Source organism: Drosophila navojoa, chromosome X (assembly GCF_054131105.1).
Source record: "Drosophila navojoa isolate 15081-1374.11 chromosome X, UAZ_NAV_1.0, whole genome shotgun sequence".
In the NCBI taxonomy this organism is placed as follows: domain Eukaryota; kingdom Metazoa; phylum Arthropoda; class Insecta; order Diptera; family Drosophilidae; genus Drosophila; species Drosophila navojoa.
The window spans coordinates 20,474,028-20,500,743 of record NC_142895.1 but is presented as its reverse complement, the minus strand read 5'-3'; the positions used below and the strand labels follow the sequence as shown (position 1 = coordinate 20,500,743).

Here is a 26,716-nt window from a genome sequence, read left to right as displayed (position 1 = left end):
ATAGTTAAAGATTGTGAGCTATAAACTATACAAATATTAGTATATGCATATTCAACTGTACATTGATATGCGTGCATGCATGTATGTTTGTAGACATTATAAAATAATAGTAAATATAAGTTGAAGGTTAAGATTACAGATAAAATTCGTACGCTACAGTTATCTTTACTTAAAACCGCTAAATTTGCAGCACTAATTAAAGTAAAGATTAAGGCAGTCAGAATCTTCGCGCCGATTGTACAGGCCAGTCAATATATCGATACCGCGCGAAGAGAGAGAGAGAGAGAGAGAGAGAGAGTATTGAGAGAAGAGTTTACTATCCATCGAAATATTATATTTTGTTTGTTTTGTATTTTTTAGCAATTGTTTTATACATTATACCCACCAGTTCGACAAGATAATCATACATCATAATCAAGTTGTTCATAACTTCCATTCTTCCTCTCTCTTGCCTGCATTGTGATCGATCTCTGCTTAGTGTATTTCACTCAGCTAGAGCAGTGAATAGCGAATGCACCACGCACTCTAGCGGTCGTAGTGAAAAACTCGCACACGAATTACAGCTGGCTGCTATGAAACACTTGATTGCTCGAGGAACAAAGCAGCCTGCTACGTTACTTAAGCTTCAAAAAGTTACAGTTTAAAGGTTTTGCAAAGTCTACAAATGTTTTCATCTGGTTATTTGAATAATTTTCTATTATCGCGCCATCAGCAGAGTGGCCCTTCTTTTAATCAGTTTCTCAGAGACGATCGCAAAAATATAATGATGGGCATATATTTATAGTATAGTATATTATTTATAGTACATATCGATCGAATGCAGCTGTTGGTATCGCCATCTGGCGGTGTAATTGCACAATTTATGAGCACAATAATTTTGGCTCTTGCGGGTTTATTAAAAATACATAAATTACTTTGGAGGTCGGGGTGAATGCTGAGATTTTGGCCATGGGTGGCGGTAATTCGAACCATAAAATGCATGCTTGAATATTGTACAAAACAGACGATAATAAATTGCAACGAAATTGTTAAGAAAAATAAGCAATATCCCCCACTTGCCTAATGACTATTTCATCAATTTCGCCTGCCAACCAAAATTTCATATTGATGGCGAAAAGTCAGACGTAAAAATGAATGAGACCGATCAATGGCCATCAAATGGATGGAGACTGACAGCCCTAGCAAATGTTAATGTCTCAGCTAATATAGGCATTATGTGTCCATTGACAGTGAGTAAATTTATCTTCAGTTCATATCGTCTGTCATTCGTTATCAAAGCTGACAACGAAATTGGCTTCGTCTTCTGAGTACCCCTAAAAAATTAGCCTTGACGGCTGAACTGAATCCTTGCTGACAATTGGCGATAAGCCACTCATCTATCTGTTAACGAATAAGAGGAAGAATCAGAATCACTTATATCTAGTGAAATTGGGCAAGATTTTCAACAAGAAATTAAATAAATTGTCACTTAAAATTATGTTCAAATGAGTATTTTAGTATATGTATAGATAGATATCTGTCATATATATGTATATGATGAATATCTTTTAGTACATTTGCTTCAGCCTCACATCTGAAGATCGTGTTAGCTAATGCTAAAAGCAATTTGTGATTAGGCAGAATGTGCGACAAGTGATGCCAGTGGGCGGGGGAGGGAGTCGGTTAGATACTCGTACTACTTTTAGATATTCTAGATATATAGATATGTATATGTATATATGTATATATAGCTGTATATACTGATGGCCACTCGTGAGCTGCCTGCTTCATTAATCTATATGTGGCGTAATTTATTGATATTTTTATTACAGTTTTATTTACGATTTTGCAGCTCTCAAAATTTGCTCAGCTTCGACAATTTGTTGTTGGTTTTGCTATAGCAAATATTTATGACAGTTTATTGTTTTTTTCCTTTCTTTTCATATCTATTTTTTATGTGATTAGACAGACATAGTAGATATACATATATACATTTACTATATACACTATGCATATAAGTATTATAGTACCTCAAATGACTATAGAATTTTGCTACTTTCATTGTTTGATTTAATGTTTCTAACGGGTTTACTAGGACTTGGTATTGAATTCGACTGGATTTATTTTTAGGCCTTGCAAATAGAATATTTTAAATATTCTAAATATTTCAACTATATGCATATTTTAGGCTCAGAATTGATATTTCCTCAGTCAGATAGCAACAAGCAAGACACATGGACGATAGGTTAAGAAATCGGACGCTGGCAGAAAGTGGGACGGACGTACTTAAGAACAGGCAGACGCACAGCAAGTGAGAAATACGCTTAGATCGACTAGTCTATTGATTCTGATCAAGTCTATATATATACTATATAGTTCAGAATATCCATTCAATCAGATTTTCTGATTTGTCACACCCCCAACGGCTAATAAATATGTTAATTAATAAAATATATTAGCAGTAACGCCCCCAACGAATGGACGTAGATGTCTTCTTGAACTTGTTCTGTCAATGCGGGTGTATATTCCATACTTGAACTTTGTAGCACTTTTACTACCATGATTGCTGACATATTAAACAAAATTATTGCTGACAAAATGATCCTTTCCTTTCTTAAAAATAGAGTTTGGATTAAGAACATCTTGAGAGTTTAGCATTCGAGACATGAGTTTTTTGAACATATATTTCATGTTCCTAGCTTTAATAGAGGCGAAATGGCTTGCACTTACATGGAAAGAAGGACGGATAGACGGACAGACGAACAATATATACAATATAATAATATACATAATAATATGTAACAATATAATATTCAAAACGATATACACTATATTATGATATATGTATACCACAATGCCAATACACTCAATTCACTTTTATGAATGATATTCGAAAATTGCAAATGTAATTATAGCAAATATTATATAAATATTTAATGATATGCATTATTTGCTGCTTTAGTAGAGTATTAAATCGTATCCGTTGGCTTTATGCCTGGCCATGAATTTGTACGAATTTAAGCCAATTTTTATTTGGCAAATTTCTTTTTAATGAGCAATTTAGTCGCAGTCAGATTTATTTAAGAAGGCGAAACAAACATTTATTACAAGCATCTAGAATGTAAGTAGCGAGAGAATGTAAGTGTATATACATACATACATATATATATATATATAGTATAAGTGTGTGTGTACAGCGCCGAGGTATAAAAATATATAAAGGAGGCCGCAAGCGTCGCGTCGCGTCGCATTTGCCGTAACCAAAATAGATGCGGCCCCCAAAACTTTAACGGCCTCTGCAACTTTTTATGGCAAATAAAACAAATGTTAACAAATCTTCAACTGTAAAAAAAAAAAATAGAGAAAGCAACTGAATTGGGAATGTGATTTATGCAAAAGCCAGCGAAATTCACTGCAGTCCAGTCCATAACAAAAGCCAACTGCATAAAGTCCGCTCATAGGCAAAGCGAAATAATGTTTACGCCTGCCTGATTTATTTTCTGTAAAAGTTGTAAATGTTTAACTATATTTGGCAAATAATTTTATGGCAAATATATTCTGCTCAAAAATAACAAAGAAACTCAGTCAGAGTGTCTGAACAGGGTGTGCCTGACTGGGAGATACCCTGCATGCTGCAAAGAATGACTGTGTATCCGAGAGAGAAAATCCGAAAATGATAATATTAATCATTTTTATTTAATACATGGAACTAAAATATGCTGAAATCTTTAGCTATTTAGGTATGCAAGTTCTACTTTAAGGACTGGATTTAATTTTCTATTTTGATCAATAGGGATTATCGTTTGTTTGTTATGCATTAATATACAATGTATATATCTCGGATCTCCAAATTTCCATTTATACAGAAATTCAAATTATCGAGAACCATTTTTTTAAGGGTATAGATATTGTTCGATTTATAGCGATTTTTTATTTATCTTGATTTTCGATTTATCGCGTTTTTCGATTCATCGGGGCACAAATTATCGAGACACGACTGTAAATATATTACGTTTTCGACCCGTTACATACATTTTCCCAAAAGCATCATACCCCAATCTCCCATTTTCAATTTGTTGAGGCTATAAAAAAAATACTGAAACAAATGTTTTGGCACAAAAAAAAAAGAAAAGAAAAGAAAAGAATAATATAATAAAAAACATTTGCTGACATTGGGATTAGAAAGCGTTTTGATAAATCGATGCTAAAGCCTCGGAAAATGTGCTTTTGGCATTTAACCGATGCGTCATTTATTTCGGGATCGTTTCGGACCTCTGATCTTAAGAGCAAAAGAACATGAAAGAAAAAAAAAGTGGTTCCATTGTAAGTACATATATGCATATACATATATATATATATTTTAAATGATTATAAATAAATAAATACAAATACATTTATGCTCGATGCGATACGATACGATACGATATAATATATATGATAAAAAAAACACATATATATATATATATATAGAGTATTATATATATAGAATAGACGATAAACGAACGTCAACGCAATGGGTTCCCTCTCCTCCTCCCTAGGTCTGCTCGGCAGCAGGAGTTGCCGCTGCGCCGTCTCCTGCGCCGCCAACGGCTTGATCGGCCACGGCTAGCGTCGCGAGCAGCTTGTCCGCCTCGGCCGCCTTCTGCTCCAGCTCGTCCAGCTGGCGCTGCTTTTCGGCCAGCTCCTTCTGCTTCTTGGCGCGTCGCTCCTCCTCCTTGTGCAGCTGCTGCTCCAGCTGAGTGCGCAGCACCGAATCGCCCAGCCCGAGCTTGTCCATGATCTGTGTGATGTCGCGACAGTAGCGCAGGCGCGTGCTCGACACCAGCTCCTCGTTGCAGTCCTCGCGCCCCTGCGCCAGCCGCCCCAACACCGAGAGCTTGGCATCGATCACCACATAGTTGCTGCTCGGTATGAAGCTGTCGCTCTTCTCGTTCAGATAGTGGACCAGGGTGCGCAGCGAATTCGAATTGACCTTGGCATTGATGGCGCCACTGGCGAAGTCCTGCGACTTCATCATCTGCGCATGCGTCGACTTCTGCTTGCACACCAGGCAATTCCAATTGGGATGCGGCAGCCCGGTGATCTCCGGCACCACCAGGCCGCTGCAGTTGGTATCGCGACAGTACAGGCCCGATATGAACGAGCCCTTCTCCTGCAAATCAGATCAAAGAGACCAGACGAAAAAAAAGGAAAAGAAAAGAAAAGAAAAGAAAAGAAAGAAATGCAAATCAGTTCAAGCATTATCTCAGTTATTCATATACGCGAATATTTGGCATTCCTTTTCAGCAGATGTGCTAAAAATACGCAACAGATATAGGCAGATATACCTCTCTCTATCTCTATATATATCTATATATATATATCTGTATTCGACTAGATACATCACATCGCACACATCTATTTCTATGTGTGTGTGTGTGTGTGTGTGTGTGTATGCACGTCTCTCTGCATATCGTAAATATTGTGACACATAAAAAACATGATGCTTAATAACAGATTCGGTATGGAAGAGATCGTCGCCAGATTGACAAAGATCCGTCCGTACGCGATCAACACAGATCTTCAGTCTGATCGTGCTCCTTGCGCCAAGGTTAGCCACGTCATCGTTCCGTTCTGCAAATCCAATTTGTTCAGTTCGAGGTCCCCGAATATTTGCGCTAATTAGCCAACCATAAATTTCAGCGAAAAGTACGACAGTAATAAATTACGGAATAAGTCCCATTGAATTATGGACTACCAAAGAACCAAAGAGCTATCATCAGATCAGTTTTATAGATATGGAGCCAGGAAGGGATCAGCTAATAGTTTATTGCAAATTAGTTTGTTCAGTCTGGGTCATATATGTGGAGTGCAATTAAATCGCATGGATATTAGTCATATTCAGCCTTAGTTAAATGATATATAGAATGAAGAGCATTATATATATATATCTTCGAGATTTCAAAGAACTCGAGAAGTATTATCAAATATGAATGTATAGATATAATATTATAGCTGACATCCAATAAATTATGGTAGCTCTGATAAATTCGTTATATATCATAATCAGCTAGGGTCATATTGTATATATACGTTTATGTGCAGATCAAGAACGTTTCGTAAAGTAGAAGATATCCAAAATATTCGGTTAACTCTATAAATAATAATCCTAATAATCCTTTAATTAGGTCATTTAAGTAAGGAAAAAGTAGGGATACTTAACATATGCATTGAGCTGAAACCCCAAGGCACTCGTACATCTATATTTCTATAGATATATAACTAACTTTACGTTATTTTCACATCATTTCTGCTTAAACCATTTGCTGTAAATCCCTTATGAGCCCAAGAAAAGTGAATATATGTATATATGTAGATCTGAGACATGCATCTAATAGTGTATACAGTTAATCTAGTGTATACATGTCTATGGACTTAAAATAACCCATAAAGAATTCCCAGTTGAAGATCTACAGAGATCAAAAGCATATCATATAATAATAGCTAATATTAAACATGTTGGATTACTAATGAAAATTTCGACTTAAATATTATAGAATTCATAAAATAAAAGATTTATGAGCTTGAAAAATGCATTAAGTATATAAATATGTTATATACATACATAGTTATGCCAAGCTGATTTGATCTGATGTTGATAATATTTGTCAATAAGATTTGATAATTCATTTGTAATATTCCAATATATTATGGATATTATTTATCTATAATCATCAGCATTGTAGATTCCCCTAGAGACATTTTCATAAATTAAAATTTCTTCTCAATGATTTCGTTTGTGTATTCATTATTCATTATATGTATATCATTATACAAATGTGCTTTAAGTGATTTAATTTATGTCTTCATTATACATAATTATAAAAAGTTTTTCTAAATGATTTCATTTATGTATTCATTTAGCAAAACTTTGTATATTTGAAAAGTTTCCACTGAACATTTTCCAATATTTCTCAATGCATATTCCACATTTAATTTATATAGAAATTGAAAATTGCCAATATAAATTATAGATAATTCTAATGATTGTAAATGCTAAAATGATTACGATTGTACTGGAAAATAAAAACTTTCAAGAAGCAATCTCTTGGTTAATTTTATTACATTTACATTTATTAAGGTTTTCTAATACATCTAGAGAGCAGTATTGAAATAGTATTATACAATAAGTATATAAATCACAAATGATCTGAAATACCAAAATATTTGTTACAAAAATTTCGGCATTCATATTTGAAATTTTCGTAAAATATTTAGCAAAAATTGCAAAGATTTTTCAAATATTATTTTTTGTTTTTTTCTTTTTTCTGTATAATCTCTGAGAAGCCCTATATGTAAATGATGGATGATATTGCTGTAGCTACATCGAGTGCGCTCCTCAATAAACACCAAAAAAGTTCAGTGAACCAAATGAACTTGAGTGGCTGCCGCCCAGCGACGCCCCCAAGATAAAACCGGGCAATCTCCGAGGCTGTGGCGCCCGTTTCATTTGTCTTTAGCAACTATTTCGGGCAGTTGATGAGCTGCTCAAAGGCATTAAATTGCTGTTATAATTGCTCGCCAAATTGTAAGTGAGTCTGGCGGGGAGACAGCTAGACGGCGAGAGCGAGAGCGACAGAGTCTATAGTTGATTTCATGACCAGCGATATGTATGGGCTCTATGGCCGTGGCCAAGAAAATCTATTTATCCAATATACGAATCTAGCATATATGTATATATACATGTGTATATGTGCATACAGTTAATATATATTGTGTGTGTGTGTGCTCATGAGATATGCCAATAAAAAATTTAAAAGTCATAAAACGCGCGACAACCACCGTCCGGGCAGCCGAGCGGAACTCGAGCGGGGGGAATCGAATTCTTGGCGTGTATTTGTGTATGCAGTAGATCAGCGAGAAATCAAAATCAAATTCGAAATCAAAGTCAAAACCAAAACCGAATTCAAAATCATTTGCCAACGGATGCGGATATACGCTGGGGAAACACAATCGCGATTCTATATAGATATAGATCTGTAGATCTATAGTTCTATAGATCTATAGATATACAGATACAAATGGCTGTGCGAAGGCATGCGAATTGCCCGAAATATTCATGCAAATTAAAAGCTTTTTGGAATTTACATATTTATTTGTGATTTAATTGAATTGCTTTCGCTGTTAAAAATAAACACAACGAATTTCGTTCTCTTCTTGCTATTATTATTATTATTATTATTATCATGTTGTTGTTTTTGTTGCTGTTGTTGATGGTGTTCTCGCTGGTGTTGATGTTGTTGTTATTTTTGTTATTTTCATTTTGTTTTTCCTATACCCTGTATTCATGTAAAGTGGTCAGAAGCGAGGGCATTATGATTTTTAGACAGAGTTTGCCGCAGATCTCAATATATTTCATGCTTATTCTTAGGGTCAACTTGTAGAGTCGAGCAAGCGGAGGGCAGAGGCTCGACTGAGTATCGTTGGCTGAACTAGATTCTGCGAGAGTCGAACTTGGGTTGATGTTGACTCTGAGCAGCGAGCGAAGCGTCTGCATCTGTGTAGAGTTAGAGTAGAGCTACGAGGCTTAGCTGCTGCTAGTCTAACAGCTTCAGCTCTACCTAGCTTCAATTAGATTGTGAGTTTAGCGGTTAAGAGTATAGCACACCGTCTCTATTGCCACACCGCCTTCATTTTGAAGGAAGAAGACTTCTTTAATGCGGTGCCGCAGCATGACACTCTTTTCTCATTCAAGCTGGTATGCCTTGGAAATGCTCAACATGCTGCATATCCCACCAGGAAAGAATATACTCTCTGATAAGTTCCTATTCCTATTTTGCACCTAAAGAACTGAGGCAATTATTGCTACCCTGTAGGAGTGTTGGTATAGGGCTAAAGAGTTAACGAAATTGCTGCCACCCTCTAGGGGCGTTGGGAGGTGTCTTTTCTATTTTATTTTCTTACTCATATCATACCGTAACTAGAAATCTAGAAGAGGTACAGTATAAAAATAATTGTAGGCAACCCAATGCAGCTGTACCTGAAGTCAAGTAAAGTCGATGTCAGTATAAAGATGATCATGCTTGAAGATCAGACGATACATAAAAATATATATATATATATGTATGTATATCAAATCAATTTCTACTACTTTCCTCAGCTCATTCAACAGTCTTACAGGGCATCCGGCCAGTCGGGCACACCCACACAAATCATGCACACTTACTTATATTTTCATTCGCGTTCTGTTGCCTGTTCGTTGGCATTGTTTGCATTGCGTGGCGCGTTTCGCTGCTTGCCACTTGTTGCGCCTGGAAGCTGATCAAATTTATGGCCCAGTCAACAAAAACAAAAACAAATTGAAAATACAAATAAAAAATAAAAAGCAACAACAACCAGTGCACATCCAGCTTGGCACTGGGCGCCTGCAAAAATGTGTGTGTTTAATTGCTTTCGGATGGATGTGGATGGGCACAGGAAATCCTTAATGTAAATTTCTCATTGTTTGCTTCGGGCGGCAAAAGAAAAAGAAAAAAAAAAAAAACCCCGAATTGAAACGGAAAAAGCGAGAAGCGAAACATATCAACAATATTTGCATTCTCCTTGGACTTTTCTATTGGTACATAGATCATTCCACGCGACACGCCCTTCCGATGATCGCCTGACACCGTCTGTTTACACGAACCACTCTCAATGGCCGGAACTTCCTACAGCCCAGCGAAGTGAATGACTTGATTTATATATTATTGTATATATAAATAAATGCCTATAGATGTGTATATGGTGTATAGCTAATAGATATCTGCAGACTCGAATTTAGCTAGCTGATATGTGAAAAGTAATAGATCAATTTAGATATATTGCAAAGTTTCTGTAGCTCTATCTACGTAGTTTACTTAGTTGGGTTTCTCAGTTGTTCCGAAATACTTTAAGTTTCCAAATAGCTTTGACACTGGAATGTGTATTTTATAGAATAGTTTAGATAATTTGAAGTCTTTTAATGATACATCAATTATTATACAGATATCAAGAAAAAATCTCTTTGTTTAGTCGGGCAGGAAAAAAAATCTTTGATCTGTTATTCATCTGTTTATTTTTCCTAATAGTCTCATGTTTCTCTTTTCCATATCTGTGTCACAAGTAGTATTATCTGGTAGAGAGATATTCTTTTGGTTTTTCTGAAATTTTTTTTTAAAATTCTGTTATGTTTTTGGTTTTTGTTTCTTTCCGTTTTTCTGATATTTCTTTTATTATAGAACTCTGTGTCATAAGAAATGTCTAGGTTAGTCTAGGTTTGAAGTTATCCTGATATGTTTCTATCGAAATCTTTAGTAATTTAAAAATTTTTAGTTTAGCTTTTCAGTTTCCCTTTTTTTCGTTTCAAGCTTTGTTTAGTAAATCATAATGAATTAACTGAAGTAATATTTACCTATTTTATTATTTCTTTATTATTTAAAACAAGCAAAGCTCGAATCAAAAAGAAAGCATATAACAAATCAATTTATTGAATAATGCGATCAAATATATATATATGTTTTTAATTTATATTATCATTATTTTATAAATATAATAATGATCACATTTTGAAAAATATTTATATATTTTTGTATGATATCCTATATCATATATAAAATCTAGATCATGTTATTAAAATTTTGCAGTTTTTATAGCAATATTTTTGCACAAGAGCGGGACACGACACGCGCCCAGAATTTATAGAATTTTCGAATAAATGTAAAAACATCATCAATTCAAATATCAAATGCACTGAATGCAGCTGTGATCATATACATATACATATATACACATACATTTCTCTAACTAACTCTAACTCAATGTTTCGATGTAAACATCGATCGAATTTGTAACATTTAAATAGAATCCAATATGAATATGATTATTAATAGTCTATTAATACAATAGATATTTGGTTTATTTGGGTAAGAGTATAAAGACAAACACTCGCACGTGTAGCTGCCTATATATATATATATATTATATATGCATGTGTGTGTGTGTGTGTGTGTGCTGTGTGCTGTGTGTACTCTCATGTGGGTGAACAAGTAGTTTATACAGCTGCTCGATCCGTCAACACCTTCGACTGTAAATTGTGCCTGGTCGACGTTGTGTATTTCGCGTTGGAATTGCAAATCGTTAGCCACTCAATCAAGTCGAATCAGCAGCCGAACACAAATTGCAGCTGCAATTTCCATTCAACTAAAAAGCCCATGAATTTGGGGGAAAATTCAAGTAAATTCAGGTAATTCTCAATGGATTTTTAAATTGATTCATTTTATAATATTCAGGTGGAAATTACGATTGAATTGAATACGATTCTATGCTACAATTAGTCAAAGTTCACAATTTAATAATGAATTTCATTTAGGGCTTGATTTTTGCTGGCTTAAAGACTTTTTATTCCTTTGAGAGTAAATATATAACCCAAAGTGAGATAACTAAGGAATTTGGTTTGGTGTTGTTGCTATTTATGATATTTATAATATATCTTTTTAATAATCGGCGACAACATATATCATTCATATTCATTGAATGTTTCAGAGCTCAGAAACGCAGATTTCTAAAATTTCTAGTACATTAGCTTCAGCAAGTTCTGTTTGGTAAAACCTCAATAAGAACTATTCACATTGGTATTAAAATGCTTTATTTTTTCGTAAAAGTACAAATATTAATTTCGTTGTATAAATAACAGCAGTCAGTCCATTATTCAGTCAATTAGTCATTCGATCAGTCACCCTTTAGTTCAGTCAAGCACTCAGTCGTTGAGCCTACCGAACAGTCAATCAGGGAATTGATCAGTCAATCCATCATTCAATCGATCAGTCAGTCATTCAACCAATCGATCAGTCAGTCATTCAACCAATCGATTAATCGGTTAATCAATCGGTCATTCAGCCAATAGATTCAACCGTTCATCAGTCAAAAGTCTGTCCAATCATTCAAAATAATCCCCAGCATCTCTACACAGCTCCTCATAGAGACTTTTCTTAACACTCGATCTGCTCTAGTCAGCATCATATATGTACATCTATGTATGTGGTACAACACTTATGTACGATCTCCACTTACCGTTGGGTCCAAGCAACGCGGACACTTGCACGTGAAGCCCTTCTTCATCTTGAGGAACAGATGTCGCGCTATGTTGCCCGTGAAGAGTTTCGTATAGGTGGTGGTTATCTCCTCGCCCTCGGCAATGTCGACAGCGGCACGCACGATCATGTTGTTGGTCTTCTCCTCGAAGGTGTAATACGAGTTGGGAATGCAATCGTGATTCATGACAGCGAACAGCGGATAGAGGGCGCGATAGTTGAACTCCTGATTGTCGGTGGTGCGATCTGTAGTCTTGTCGAAGCCGTTCGTCCTTAGCACGGCCACGGTGCGGTTCATGATCTCCACGATCTTCTTGTCCGTGGGAAAGTTCTTGAAGCACTTGGCCGCATTGCGCACCTCGGTGCGATGATTGTTGTCCAGGTTCGCCTGCAGGCAGTAGATCAGATCTCGCTGATCTTTGCTCAAATTGATGGCGCGCGCCACGCACAGCAGCCGGATGATCACTGAATTGGCCACATCCGGCTCGTTGGAGCCCCACGCTTTGAACATATCGCAGTCGGTCTTGTGCTGCTTCTTTTTGGCGCACAGACTGCAGACGGGCAGGCCGCAGCCCTGGCGGCACATGAAGCGCGTGTCGGGCAGCATCTTGAAGCAGACGCTGCACGCGTTCAGCGTGTCCTCCTCGTGGGCAGCCAGGCCGATCAGGAGCGGGCTATCCTGGAAGATGATCTCGCCGCGCTTCAGATTGCGCGTGGCCATCACGCCGCGGCCGGCGATCTTTGAGACGCCCACCTCCCAGGCGGGGTCCTTGTCCTTGAACGGCGCCAGATGCAGATCCAGCAGCTCCGACGTGCGCTTCGGGCAAATCATAGTCAATTGTCGATCGTCAAACACTTCAACACCTGCCTCAAGTACGCTCAACCACAATCTCACGAAAGACCACCAAACAAAAATGAAAAAAGTTGCCAAAAGTTCAAACGCTTCGCTTTGCTCTCAATCTGAATTGGAGATCTCAATTCGCTTGATTTCAAATTTCCAATTGTGAAAATTTCAAATTTACAAATTTATAAATTTGTTTTTTTTTTTTACTATTTGTATAGAGTTTTGATTTTGTTTTTAGATCCAACACTCGATAAAGTTTTTCGGTTTTGTGCCACTTGCCACGAGTTTCACGGCTGCCGTTCGCAAACTGTCGCCGTTTTCCAGCCTTACATGATTTTTATGTGAAAAGTCGGAAAATGTTTCGCGCGAAAATCCGAAAGTCCGAAAATCGAATCATTTCGTTTGGCATTTCGGCTTGTGGCACGAGGCGAGTGCCGAGTCGGGTCAGAGACGAGCCAGCCAAGCAGCCGCAGCTCATTATGATAAACAGTGGATAATGTTTGTGTTCATCATAATGATGATGATGTGGATGCTGATGAGGCTGATGATGAAGATGACTTGTTAGTCTTAATGTTACTACTAAAAGTGATCAAGTGTAAAGACATTTCCAATTGAACAAAGGAAAAGGGGCAGCAGAGTGAGAAGGAGGAACAGAGAAGAGATAGATATAGATAGATAGATAGATAGATAGAAAGAGAATTAAAGGAAAGATGTGGAGAAAGATAGGGAAGAGTGCCGGAGACAAGGAGAATGAATGAGAATGAGAGAGAGATAGAGATAATGATAAAGAGAGGTCAAGGGAGAGGGAGAGAGAGAGACAGAGAGAGATAGAGAGAGAGAGATTGAGAGATTGAGGGAGAGCGAGAGAACCAGAGAGACAATCAGATAGAATTAACGTGAATAGATAGGTAAGGAATAAGGAGAGAGGGACTGAGAAAGAAAGAGAAAAAGTGACAGAGAGAAAGGGAGAGAGAGAGAGTGATAAGGAGGGAAAGAGACGGAGACAACTAGAGACAAAGTAATATAGAAAGAGTGACAGGGAAAAAGAGAGAGAGAGAGAGAGAGAGAGTATTAAAGACAGTCAGAGAGATACAGAGCGAGAGAGAGAGAGAATAATTGAGAATAGATAATGAGTGAGAGTGGTCAAAAGAAAGGAGGCAAATATGTAGAGGGCAGCGAAAGATAGTGACACAGAGATAGAGAGAACGAAAAGCACCTTTGAAGCAGAAGTGGAACGACGCCAACGCCCACGACCAATTCGTTGCGCCCCCGCCCCCAGCTCGCCTGCTATTGGGGGCATCGCCATTGGCGCCGTCACACTCAAGAGGTGAAACGGATTACAAGTGTTAAGCGCAAAAATCTGGTGAATAAATATATATGTATATACATATGTACATATATAATGAAATAACGGGGCGACAAGTTCTAGCTGACAGCAACGGCTGCAGATGTCTATGGCTGGATGGATTGATGAATAAGCCACGGGCTCCCAGCAAAAGCGAGCCCGGACCCCCAAACGGTCGAATGCCTCGAATGCGCCGCCAGTTGAATGGATGTGGCTGTGGCTGTGGCTGTGCCCGAGGCATAGGGGCATAGATTTGTGCACTTCTGACAGTTCGCTGGAGGAGCGCCAAAAGTGAATGGGCGATTGGAGTGAAGGGGAGTGGAAGAGCGGGAGAGCGGGAGAGAGATATGCAAAATACATGCTCGACAAGCTTAAATCATTTGACATTCTTGTTCAGATGTTTGTTGTGCCTGCACACCCGTGCCCGTACTTTGATGCGATCCGCAATTAATCGTCTCCGTCGACTGATCTCTGTACAATTACCCCGTATATTGGACATGACAGCCAGAGGAGGAAGCCACTGCGTCTTCCAGCTAAAGCAATTTATGAGGTTTACGACTCCAACAGCTTGAAGGGATGTACATGGGTACATGATGAATGTTTCCTATTAGCATGATTTTTTACATGATTATTTATTTTGGATTTTAATAATATTTATAAAAGAGAAATATTCCTATTCCGTATTTCTAAATAATAATTTCGTTGAGATTAAAGCATTGATATTTTTTAAGTGTAAATATTTTAGTATATATTGTATAACAATATTATTATATATATTTAATGTATATTTAAAATGTTGAACTTTAGGCACTTGAATATTTTAATTAAGAGCTTCCTCTGTGGTCTTTGAATCTTATATAAACACAATAAACAAAATAAAAAAAAATATATATAAACAATAATTGCGATTTTCAGATAGAAACAATTAAGAGTGCTCTGCTCAAGCCTGATCGACTAAGAGATTCCCAGCAACTCATTTTTAAGATCTTTGCATTTTTTACAGGGATCAACAAGGGAAATCTGATATCTTTAGGTATAAGGGCATAGCGTTCATAGAGTACGGCCAGACAGATATGGCTCGAGCAACTCAGCTAGTGATCCTGGTGGCTTTATCTGCCACGCCTCCCTCAGCCTGTTACATACATTACCATAAATCGACGAGTTCAGGGTAAAATCCATCTGAACCTTTACGATTAGCTCAATATGATCTAATTACGTATACATAATATTAGAATTAAGCTTAGTGAAAAAAAAAAAATAAATAAATAAATAAACATATAATATAATTTATAGAATTATAAAATGCCATTTATTAGAATTGTCTAATTAGAATTTCCCATGAAACAAAGACAAGCATAATCGTCAGACTATTTCATAGTCGCTCATGAAATGAAAGAGTATATTAGTTTTGTGCAATCCGAGCATAAGATACAAAATTTACATATAGTGGATATATGGGAACTCTTAGTGGGCGTGGACTTACGCTGCAATTATGTTCCTCATTGAAAATTAAGCCCCTTAGTTCCAATTACATTCCTTCAAAGGATTGACCCATATATACATTTCTAATGTGGGCGTGTCAATGCAGAAAACTTATATGTTAAACATAAATAGAGATTGTAGAACTGTTGAACTCCTCTTGAATGAGCATTATGCAGTCGGTAGTGTCCGACTTCCTATCTATAGTTGTACATACATATATATTCATGTAAATACATATATTTAAATGTCGTTTTAGGAAAGATTAGTATTTGGTACAAGCGCGACCTAAATTATTTTTGGACCGTTGATAAGACACCGACAGACGCCATATAAAACGATTCCAGCTCGGCGTACTCATACTCAGTCTGGAACCGGCATTTGAAGTAACCAAAAATGTTTGTGGCAAAAATCGTATTGCTCTGTGCAGCTGTTGCCCTGGTCAGCGGCAATCCCCAAATGCTTGGCGCACCTCGCCAGCTAAGCGGAGCTGAATTGGAGCAATCAAAGCTGACGCTGCAGGAATCTCTCACGAAGCTGGCAGCTGGCGAAGGACCCAGCTACCGGTAGGCAGCCATAGCCTCAAAAATGCTCTGAGCTCTCTAAAGATTTCTTTGTTTTGCTTGGCCTTCCCGTAGTATCTCGAAGATTCTATCGGCAAGCCACCAGGTGGTTGCTGGCTCATTGGATAGCTACACTGTGGAGCTGATCGACAGCAACAACCAGACGAAGGTGTGTGACGTTAAAATCTGGAGCAGGACATGGCTGGAAAATGGCATCGAGGTGACCTTTGAGTGCCCCAACGAAGTCACGTTGGTTAGGAAACATAGCCCCTAAGCGCCAGTTATCGAAAATAAAGATTACAAACTGATGCAAGTACATACAAAATGGACTTTCATTTACCTAACTGGATTGTTTTCTTTTTTCTCCCTTATCGATAACCGACTGTAAGTAATTGAGACACAAACAGCTGACGATTATACACATCAGTAAATATCAGTTCTTTCATATTTTTATATACATATTATGGTATAATATTATAATATACATATGTATGTATAAAGGAAAACAATTACTACTTGCAATCGTGTCAAGCGCCTATTAAATATCGTAAGTGAAACGTCAATAAGACATTGAGAGATGCTGATTGCAGATTGATGTCTGATATTTCAATTGGAATATGTTTGTGATAAAGCTTGTATAGGTCTGTGCGACTGTTGCGTTGGTCTGTGGAAATTCTCAGGAGCATTGCGCATCTGGCGAGCTGAGCGGAGCTGAATGAGAGGTATGAATGTATATGTATCAATCGGACGTTGGATGAGTGCCTCGCTGTCCTGACATCGCTTCTAAAGAGAGAACGCAACAACCAGACAAAGTTCAGATCTACTATATCAGATGAGGTTATAGTCTATAACAGTTCGAGGCTGCGCAATGGCACTGCGCTGACACCTAAGTACCTCAACGAACTCTCGTTGGTTTCCAAATTCAACAGATATGCAAAATAAGGATCACAAATTGGGTTTTGCAATAAACTCACTTGGTTCTTTCGTCTCTCTGTGCGCAATTCATGGACTTCAGTAACAGCCAACTACATACATGTGTAGGTAACCAAAAGCCGAATAGCTGAATATGATTACTGGATTCCTTTGTACTCATTCGGAACAGCTCGAGATCTCTTAATCTAACCGACTGGGAAATTGAACAGGTAGTCAAAACTGTGCTTTGTCTGTTGAATTTATTCGATCTTTAGAATTGTCTTTAGATTCAGATAATATAGACATTTGCTGAATGATTTATCATTAATGTTTCTATTACAATATGAAAGTGAAAGTAGTAAATATCCTAAGCACATACCTACTCAAGTCCCTGTTGTCAATATTCAATGTTACGTTGCTTTTCATTTTACATAAATTCTAATCTCTAATCAATCATGTGAACCTTAAGCTTTTGAGCAACATTTGACATGCAACTATAAATTAGATGAGAACATAATGCTATCTTAGAAGATCAACTGATCGACGGAATATCGTTTGTTCAGAGGATAACTAAATCAAACTCAGGGGCGTAGCGAGACCTTTGATAATGGGAGGTGATTCTTGTTTTCCTCTCTTCTTCTTTGACAGCGGCATGAAGATCTTACAGGTAGATTAATATATGTACATACATATATACGTTATTGGACTTATCAATATTCTAATTTCCGAAAGCACTAATGGCATATTACGGAATTCAATAAAATCAAATAAAGTTCACAAAGCTGCGATTGCTCTGCCGATTCATTTTAAACAGATTGCCGACTCTGAAAAAACTTGGGGCTGGTGTCACACCCCCCTTAGCGACATTGGTGATCAGGCCATATCTCTAGCAATCAGACATACAGGGGATATTTGCCAATTGGAATCTTTCCAGTTACATATACATATGTAATTACTGTGTATGTATACATTTATTATCATATAATATACATATATATGTATGTAGTTTGAAGAGAGATTAGGGTCAAGCGCTCATCAAGTTTCATAGGTGAATCGCTGATAAGACTCCGACTGATTGCGGTGACCGATGCCATATAAATCGATTGCAGTTCGCGGTGCTCGCACTCAGTCTGGATTTGACATTTGGAGAGGGATATGTTTGTGGCAAAGATTTTGTTGGTCTGTGCGGCAGTTGCGCTGGTCAGCGGCAATCCCCAGGGATTTGGTGCACCGCGCGAGCTAAGCGGCGACGATTTGGAGGAGTCGAGGGCGACTTTGGAGAGCTCCCTCACTAAGCTGGCGGCTGGCACTGGGCCCTACTATCGGTAAGCTACTATAGACCCGGGTTCTCTAAATTGAACTCTCTAAAAGCAAATAACTTTTGTTTTTCTCTTTACCTTGCATATAGTGTCTCAAGGATTCTATCGGCTAGCACCCAGGTCGTCACTGGCACATTGAACAGATATAAGGTGGAGCTGATCGATACCAATAAAGAGACGAAAGTGTGCGATGTGGAAATCTGGAGCAGAAACTGGCTGCCCAATGGCGTGGAGGTGACCTTTGACTGTCCCAACGAAGCCAAGGAGGTCAGAAATCATAGCGCCTAAGCGTCAATTATTGAAAATAACTCGACTGGCTTTGAGATCTGCTCACAAATCTTTATGTGACCTTAGGCTTTTGGATTTTGATCAAGTAACACTCTAGGTGGCACTGTATCATATAAGTAAACAGAGTTATATTGGATTATTATTATTAAATATTATCTATTATATTATACTGATAAGGCTCTGTAGTTAAATGCAACTGATTTACTTGATCGAGTGCCTATACGGCACAGATTACTAGAGCATGATACCAAATATCAACTGCGGCACCTCAAATATCAACTGAAGTTGCGCGGGAGCTATCTAAGGGTGAGAGTGAAAGCATAGAACATGACAAACCTTTTCCCAGTTAGAGACAGCTCGAGTTGCCCTAGGTGTAATGAGACAGAGGCTGGAGCTGACCTCATGGAATGGATCGGCTGAGCAGAAGAAGGTTGAATATAATTGCCTTTGCCGGAACTGACATCCAGGAAACACTCAATGCTATATAAAATATAAAACACAGCTGCTGTCTAGACTCGGATGCTTCCGCGACGACGTAAAGAAGACACAGAAAAGTGTTTCTAGTGTAGCTCTATAAAAAATTAGTATTAAGTATAATAGAGCAAAGTAGGATTTGGTCAAACTTGGCTAAAACTAAGAATATACATATGTATATAAACAGACTCTCACAGGCTAGGATAATAATTGTATGAAATATAGAAATAGGTCTACATGGGCTGCATCTACATTTGCAATGGGTAATCATGTGAAGAGACCCAAAATTCGGAATGTTTTGGCAAATAATGGGAAATTGTTTTTAGATTTTGTGATCGAGAACAACATGACAATTGACTAACAACACGCCCATGTTGACACCGTCTCATCATGCTTTGGCTCCGTTGCAGCTGTGCCCAGCCCCAGCCCCAGCGCCAGCCCCACCCCTAGCACTCCGCCCAGAGGCAGATGATGCCTGACGTTCACGTCATCAGGTTGGTCAGGTGGCGGCAGTGTAGACAGCCAATTGGCTGGCTGAATGTGTTGCCAATGCGCAAGATTTCCGTTGCCGGCTACTAGTGCCAGCAGCAACAATAACAACAACAACAACATCAACTTTAATTTAATAAAATTGAATTAAATGCCAAGCAAATCAAGCGAACGACCCGCTGCTGCTGCTGCTGCGGCTGCTATTATTAATTGCTAGTCTACGGGCGAAATATGTGTATGCATAATAATATTATAATAATATGTAATCAAATTGAAAAACCGCAAATGCCTGGCACAGTTTCTGCCTTGCCTTGCCTTGCCATGCCGAAAACAACAAGTGCAAATTGTTGGCGCTTTCACGCGTTCCGCGCTACGCGCCGTTGACCATTGAAAATTTGACGCCATCGCGATCGAGATCGAGATCGAGATCACCATCGGCATTGCCATCGCCATGTCAGCGGCCATGTCAAAAATTGTCGCCCTAATAACGGCAACAGCTCCTAGCCAGACTCCGCTTCCGCTCTCCAGCTCGCCAAGCACTGAGCAGTCCACTCCACTTGCCATCCACTTGGCGTCCACTTGGCATCCACTTGCATTCACTTGCAGCCTCTGCTCAGTGTCATGTGCTCAGCGCTGCTTCCGCTGCTGAAATGTACAAAAAATAGTCTAAGAAAAAAAAATACATATATAAATATATATACAAACATGTATGACAAATACAAGCATGGACTCAATGCTCACACACTCACACACACACACACACATCTGTCCATTCATACGCCGCGTGGGTCGACTGCAGCAAATTGCTGTAAATGCCTAAAGACAAAAAGTAAAATCCTTGCCAGCATAGCTCAACTGTCAGATACCCTGTAAGTACTTTATATGCCAAATCGATAAATATAAAATACATATAATTTACATATATGTATATTCATACAACTCCAACTAAATATTATTATTTTGAGCTCAACGACTAGACACCCTGTAAGGGGAATAATATTAAAAATAGTTGTAGCAAAATATAAATTACATACATACAAATTGCATTTATAACCTTAAAGAAGCATTAACAACAGCACAGCTCAACTACAAGATACCCTGTAAGGACAAGCGAATTTTAACCAGCTTCGACTTTAATTTAAAGCTTGTAAATAAACAAAAACTACATATGTATTTTAAATAATATACAAAATTGTATACCAATTCGAGCATATGTATGTATATTTACACACACATACACACGCACAAACATTTGCTTGTCTTCGCCATATCCCTCGGCCACTGTCACTTAGCTGCCTCATAAATCATTTTTATTTCGACTTTCCTATAACAATATTTTGCTTATTTTGAGGCTAGTTCATATAGCCATTTTAGTGTTTAATTCCCTTGTTTTATTAGGGTATATGAAATCTAAAATAATATTTTGCAATTTATTGCACAAAATATCTATGAAAATTTGCTGAAAAAAAAAGGCGCAAAATTTTGACTGCAGCTCTCGTCGTGTTGCTGTTTTAATTTTCAGAGTCAATTAAAAATTGTTAATTTAACTTATAATTTTAAGGTAGGAAAATGCGATGCGATGCGATGCGATGCGACCAACACGGCGACCACTCGCAAAAAAAATTGCAATTAAAATATTTGCGCGACTTTGTCACGACGCCGACGGCGACGTCAGTTGATGGCGGCAAATTTGGCGTTGAGTTGACATTCACATATCACAAGCTGCCTCTCCTAATCCCTCCCCACCCGTTGCAGGCACTGCTCACACACAGTCAACCACCGTTTGCATGTGTGTGCGTGTGTGTAAGTACTTATGCGTCATGTAAAGTGATAGAAATATTCTTGTCTCTTGTTGCTCCATTACATTTGAATACACTTGGAACATATGACTTGCAAATAATTAATATTGTAAATAAGATAAGTTAAGTCAACTGAAAAAGCTCGCATCGGCTATATGCGACTAGCAAATATCGTGAGCTCTCAGACTGGAAGAGCTGTTACTTCACTCGTCAAAAGCTCACACGCAGCTTACACAGCGACTGCGACTGAGGCAGCGCTCAGGCTAGCAAATAAAGTGAACTCTCAGTCTGGAAGAGCTGTTACTTCACTCGTCAAAAGCTCACACGCAGCTTACACAGCGACTGCGACTGAGCGACTGAGGCAGCGCACAGGCAGCATTGAGCCTCCTCTCAGGCTGCTCTTGGGCTTCGCTCGGGCTGCTCTCGGGTTGTGCTCAGGCTGCGCTCAGGCTGCGCTCGGGCTGCTCTCGGGTTGTGTTCAGGCTGCGCTCAGGCTGCGCTCGGGTTTCGGTCAGGCTGCTCTCGGGTTGTGTTTAGCCTGCGCTCGGGCTGCGCTTCGGCTGTGTTTAGGCTGAGCTAAGGTTGTGCTCGGAGTGTAATCGAGCTTTGGTTGGACTACACTGAGGCCTTGAGGCTGCGCTTTTCTTGTATTGTTCTTAAGCTGTGCTCAGGCTGCTCTTGGGTTGTGTTTGGGCTGTATTTGCGCTGAGCTGAGCTGCTCGGACTGCAGTTGGACTGCGTGTAAGCTGCTCTTGTGTTGTGCTTAGACTGCAGTGTGGCTAGGTTTTGCTTGGTCTCCGACTGCGCAGTCCGAGCGCTCAGGCAGCGTTTAGGCGGCGTTTAGGTGCAACCGGGCTGTATTTTGTTTGTGCTGAGGCTGCGCTCGGGCTGCACTTGTAATGGATTATTCTTGAGAGGCGTACAGGCTGTGTAACTGCGTTCATGGGCTTGACTATTGGAATTGAATTGTGGCATACCTTATTTTCTACAAAGACGTAATTACCAATATTTGTGGTGCTAAAACTCCTCATGCTGCCCAAGAAAATACATGGCTTATGGATGCCGTCATCTACCCATTTTCAACGGGACACAGAGCATATGTACAAAAACAAAAAGTTGGAGAAAAAAACTTCCCCGTTTGTTTTTTTTAAATTTTAATTAGCTATTACTAAGTAGGTAACCAAGTGACTGTATGGGCACTTAGTAAGTACTTCTAAATAAGTCAATATATAATTAGTTTTAGAAGTCCAAATGGATGAATAACTAGATGGATGATGCGTGTACAATATAATAGAGAAGTCTTAAGAATATTTGTTTAAGACCAACTAAAAATACATTTAAAGATACCCCTTTGGAATCCGCTTGATTAATATGTAGATACAGATAAATACATACATATGTACATATATGTACATGTGTATATCTGTTGGAGTTGAACAGATCCCGGCCTTTCAGGGAAATCAAGGTAATATATAATATATCAATATATCTCAGAGTATAAATATATGCATGAATATGATGATATTTCATTAGATCCTATGGTACATATGTATGTGGATGTTGTACATATATTATATCATATATAGTATTTCCGCATTTGTAACTGACTGATCTTGCAATGCTAAATGCCATGGGAATTTCGAGAAAACATTGCAGCAAAATGTTAGCAATAATTGCAGACAGAGGGAACGGAGAGGAGCACATGATGATCACGTCCAGATGGCAGGCCGGGCCCAGCAGCCTTGGAGATTTGCTCTAAAGTTCTATACGATTTTAATATACTTAAACGCAATCAATTTTAATGCGCTCGTTTCGGTTGCCTGTCGAATCGAATTCAATTTGATTTGCTATTCGATGTGATGGGGGGCTGGGGAATTCGATTTGGATATGGATTTTTAGATTCTGCGCCATTTGCAAGATCACCCAAAAATATCAAATACAAAATATATGTATATACATATACATATATATATATATATATTTATATGTACATGTAAAGAAAAGGGGGCAGAGGAGAAGTGAAACGAAAATATTGTTTACAAGCGAGTACAAGTGTGGAATCTTACAAAAATGTTGCCGCTGCGTTCCATATGCACATGATCTACATACATAAGTGATCATCTATCTACACACACACACACACACACAGAGATAGAGAAAGATTGTGAATACTTATTATATGCCCGACTTATGTGTTAACATAAAACAGATGACGAACGGCAGCTGTGACTGCCAATCCAATTCGATTGCCTACCCAACTGGATACGGTTCTGGCTTCAACTACGTACGTAACGTGCCAAATGCCAATTTGCTGACGTCATTCCTGCTGCAGTCGATCTTCTGGTGGGTGGTTGGGCGGCATGAGTGTGGCTAGCAATAACAATCACAGTGGCAATGGTAATGACAATGGCAATGGCAATGGCTATGGCTATGGCAAAGGCAATGGCTATGGCTATCAACGCCGATCAGCTCAGCTTGATAAGCGCAATCAGAAATTCAAAGATGCTGTATGCGATTATCCAGATGTCGCTCAGTGCCGCTCTATAGGTGGACCCAAGATGACATTCGAGCGATTGTTGATCTTGATGCCGCTGCTGGTGAGTCATTAGCTCAATTAAGCCTAGACGGAGGCTACTTGAGGCACTGCAACAAGTACATCAGGACAGACCTAGTCAAAACTTTGCTGATAAAAAACCTTGGCAAAGAAAAAAAACTGTTGCGTCACTCACTGAACAAAGAACAATTACGTGTTGTGCAAAGACTTTTAACTGTGACTGTACGTATCTGAGTCTCGCAATTAGAAGTGGTTCATGTGCAATTTACAATTTAGCTTAACTTATTTAAATGCTCAGATTGTATGCTAAAATAAAACCTGTTTAAGCGCAATTAACTTTGAAATTGCACGTGCGATTCTTTAGGAATCGGTTCGCTCGTCATGTTATCGATAACACGATAATTCCAATTGCCCATTGAACAATTACAGCTATCGCTACTGGCTAACTGCGGCCCGTCGGCCCTGCCGCCACCGTCCCCGCCATCGCCATCACCCACTCCATCAGCCAGATCCGCCCAATCGCTGGCCATGCTACGTGCTCGAGATCAATGCTTCCGCAGCGAGCGGATCAGCCCGAACCAGCGCCTGGCCCTGGACAGACAGCAGTATAGCAATGTGCCCTATGTGCATCGCTATGTCTATTGCTTCTGGACGCGCCTACAGCTGTGGCACGATGGCACCGGCTTCGATCCGATGCGCATTGTCGAGAGCTTTGGCGGCCCGCGGCGTCTGAATCTGGAGCAAACCGTGCCGGCCATCAATGGCTGCAATGCGCATGCTCGTCGCTCGGCCAGAACGGCGCTGGACTGGTGCTACGGCGCCTTTGTCTGTGTGCTGCGCACCACGGTCGGCGATTGGTATCGCCACCACATGCAGGACGTCATCAATGGCAACGCCTAGACTGGCGATAAGGGGCGCAATAATTAGGTGATTGGGACTACATACATACAGACATACATACATATTTAGCTAGTACGATTCATGATAAAAAGATGTTTGGCTTTTTGGTGTTGGTTAATCGTTTGGGTAGTCGAGCAGTGAACGAAAACATTTGGAAAATCCAGTGTTATTTGATCTAACTAGAAATAAGTACAACAAATTCGATAATCGATAAATTGTTAGGGGCCGGGCTGGTAGCAGTTGTTCCATAACTAACTGATTTTTTGGCTTTGTGTAGCTTAAATGCACATTCATCTGCTGGCTGTTCAGACACTTGGAAGTCGTAGTAGACTTGGGCAGCAAAATTCAACTAAAATTATACTGAAGGCTTTGACAATCGAATCTGAAAACCCGGTTAAGATGGATAATGGAAAAATCCGCGATTTTGCTAATGCGAAGGGGGGCACAACTGAGTCAATCTCAACTGATGGCAACACCGCGCGCACGATCAAGTCAAAGAGAATGGATGGAAGGGCACCGTTGGATATGACACCAGGTACCGGGGCGGCACTGAGCCCTCTGTCCATATGCGTCGAAGATCTAACAGATGAGCAAGTAGGCAATGCTGCACCCGACATATTGCAGCACCAGCCAGTGGATGAGCAGGAGGAGGGCGGCAATCAGCAACCGTCTGGCGGTGAGTCAGAGCAGGCAGCGGCTCCATCAGCTGATGACAGTGGCAATGGTCAGGCTCAGGAGCAGCCGAGCAAGAAGGGCTGCGACAAGTGTGGCAAGAAATTTGGTCTGACCGGCGGATTCCCTTGCCGTTGCGGTGGCACCTATTGTGCATTCCATCGCTATAGCGATCGCCATGAATGCACCTTCGACTATCGTGAAATGGGCGCCACCGAGATACGCCGCGATAATCCAGTTGTTGCGCCTGAGAAACTCCGCAAGCTTTAACAAGAGAGAGCAACTGAACGCCGGCTTGGCCCTTCCATAAATTGCAGTTGTTATTGTTCTTTTATCATTAACACAGTCTTTGGCATGAGCTGAACCAATCTGCATTCACCACTTAAAAGCACACACAGAAGGAACCAAGTGAGCGCAGCAAAAAAAAAAAAAAAAAAAAATACCCCAGAGCACTCATCGAAATGAAACATCGAGGAATATTTTGCATAATGCATATTAAATCTTCAAGCTGTAGCTATTATTATGTAAACCTTTAACTACGAATAATCCAAGTGCCTCAAGTCTAAAGATGTTCTTACTTATATTCTTTTTTTTTTTTTTTTTTTGCCAATTACAGCCTACTGTTAGTTATAAGCCTCGGCCAAGAAGTAAACTTTAGAAAAAAAAGAAGTATTATAAGTTTGGCCTCAAAGATGTTCCTTCTATACCAATATTAATAAGTAAATATAAAAATAAAATGTCAACATTTGAATGACCAAACGTTTCTTTATCTAAATCTTTTATATCAATATTGTAAAAGTAAATATAAGCATAAAGTATGGGTGACCAAATGCGAGGCCTCGAAGAGTATGTTGTTTCTTTTATATCAATATTCTGTATGTAAATATAATCATATGATCTGGTTGACCAAATGCGTAGCCTTGAAGAAGAGGTTTTCTTTCTATATCAATATCATATAAGAAATTTTAAATAAGTTACCAAATTTTTCACAGTAATTTCGAATATGCATACAA

General features: G+C 39.0%; 5 protein-coding genes across 5 annotated transcripts; 4 read left to right on the top strand and 1 right to left on the bottom strand.

Annotated features, from left to right (window-relative positions):
• Window positions 1–4,295: 4,295 nt before the first annotated feature.
• SmydA-9 (SET and MYND domain containing, arthropod-specific, member 9) lies at window positions 4,296–13,273 on the bottom strand. The gene is made up of 2 exons (XM_018108797.3): window positions 12,046–13,273; window positions 4,296–5,131 (listed from the first exon to the last, which is right to left on the bottom strand). The coding sequence occupies exons 1-2, from the start codon at window positions 12,895–12,897 to the stop codon at window positions 4,514–4,516; spliced, it is 1,470 nt and encodes a 489-aa protein (XP_017964286.1). The 5' UTR covers window positions 12,898–13,273; the 3' UTR covers window positions 4,296–4,513.
• Window positions 13,274–16,070: 2,797 nt separating this feature from the next.
• LOC108656619 (sarcocystatin-A) lies at window positions 16,071–16,621 on the top strand. Its single transcript, XM_018108819.3, has 2 exons — window positions 16,071–16,299; window positions 16,372–16,621. The coding sequence occupies exons 1-2, from the start codon at window positions 16,130–16,132 to the stop codon at window positions 16,568–16,570; spliced, it is 369 nt and encodes a 122-aa protein (XP_017964308.1). The 5' UTR covers window positions 16,071–16,129; the 3' UTR covers window positions 16,571–16,621.
• Window positions 16,622–18,315: 1,694 nt separating this feature from the next.
• Window positions 18,316–18,984, top strand: LOC108656615 (sarcocystatin-A). The gene is made up of 2 exons (XM_018108816.3): window positions 18,316–18,533; window positions 18,617–18,984. Exons 1-2 carry the CDS (start codon window positions 18,364–18,366, stop codon window positions 18,813–18,815), a joined length of 369 nt encoding a protein of 122 aa, XP_017964305.1. The 5' UTR covers window positions 18,316–18,363; the 3' UTR covers window positions 18,816–18,984.
• A 4,664-nt stretch (window positions 18,985–23,648) lies between these two features.
• Obp8a (Odorant-binding protein 8a) lies at window positions 23,649–25,106 on the top strand. The gene is made up of 2 exons (XM_018108815.3): window positions 23,649–24,174; window positions 24,561–25,106. The coding sequence occupies exons 1-2, from the start codon at window positions 23,938–23,940 to the stop codon at window positions 25,029–25,031; spliced, it is 708 nt and encodes a 235-aa protein (XP_017964304.2). The 5' UTR covers window positions 23,649–23,937; the 3' UTR covers window positions 25,032–25,106.
• An 18-nt stretch (window positions 25,107–25,124) lies between these two features.
• Window positions 25,125–26,270, top strand: LOC108656610 (uncharacterized). The gene has a single exon (XM_018108807.3). It carries the CDS (start codon window positions 25,314–25,316, stop codon window positions 25,971–25,973), a length of 660 nt encoding a protein of 219 aa, XP_017964296.1. The 5' UTR covers window positions 25,125–25,313; the 3' UTR covers window positions 25,974–26,270.
• Window positions 26,271–26,716: the final 446 nt, after the last annotated feature.

Coding starts and splice junctions, on each gene's coding strand:
- SmydA-9 (XM_018108797.3), bottom strand. CDS start 12,897: ATGATTTGCCCGAAGCGCACGTCGGAGCTGCTGGATCTGCATCTGGCG. Junction 5,132..12,045: donor CGCGTTGCTTGGACCCAACG/GTAAGTGGAGAT, acceptor TCTGATTTGCAG/GAGAAGGGCTCGTTCATATC.
- LOC108656619 (XM_018108819.3), top strand. CDS start 16,130: ATGTTTGTGGCAAAAATCGTATTGCTCTGTGCAGCTGTTGCCCTGGTC. Junction 16,300..16,371: donor GGCGAAGGACCCAGCTACCG/GTAGGCAGCCAT, acceptor GCCTTCCCGTAG/TATCTCGAAGATTCTATCGG.
- LOC108656610 (XM_018108807.3), top strand. CDS start 25,314: ATGCACATTCATCTGCTGGCTGTTCAGACACTTGGAAGTCGTAGTAGA.
- LOC108656615 (XM_018108816.3), top strand. CDS start 18,364: ATGTTTGTGGCAAAGATTTTGTTGGTCTGTGCGGCAGTTGCGCTGGTC. Junction 18,534..18,616: donor GGCACTGGGCCCTACTATCG/GTAAGCTACTAT, acceptor CCTTGCATATAG/TGTCTCAAGGATTCTATCGG.
- Obp8a (XM_018108815.3), top strand. CDS start 23,938: ATGAGTGTGGCTAGCAATAACAATCACAGTGGCAATGGTAATGACAAT. Junction 24,175..24,560: donor TGATCTTGATGCCGCTGCTG/GTGAGTCATTAG, acceptor GAACAATTACAG/CTATCGCTACTGGCTAACTG.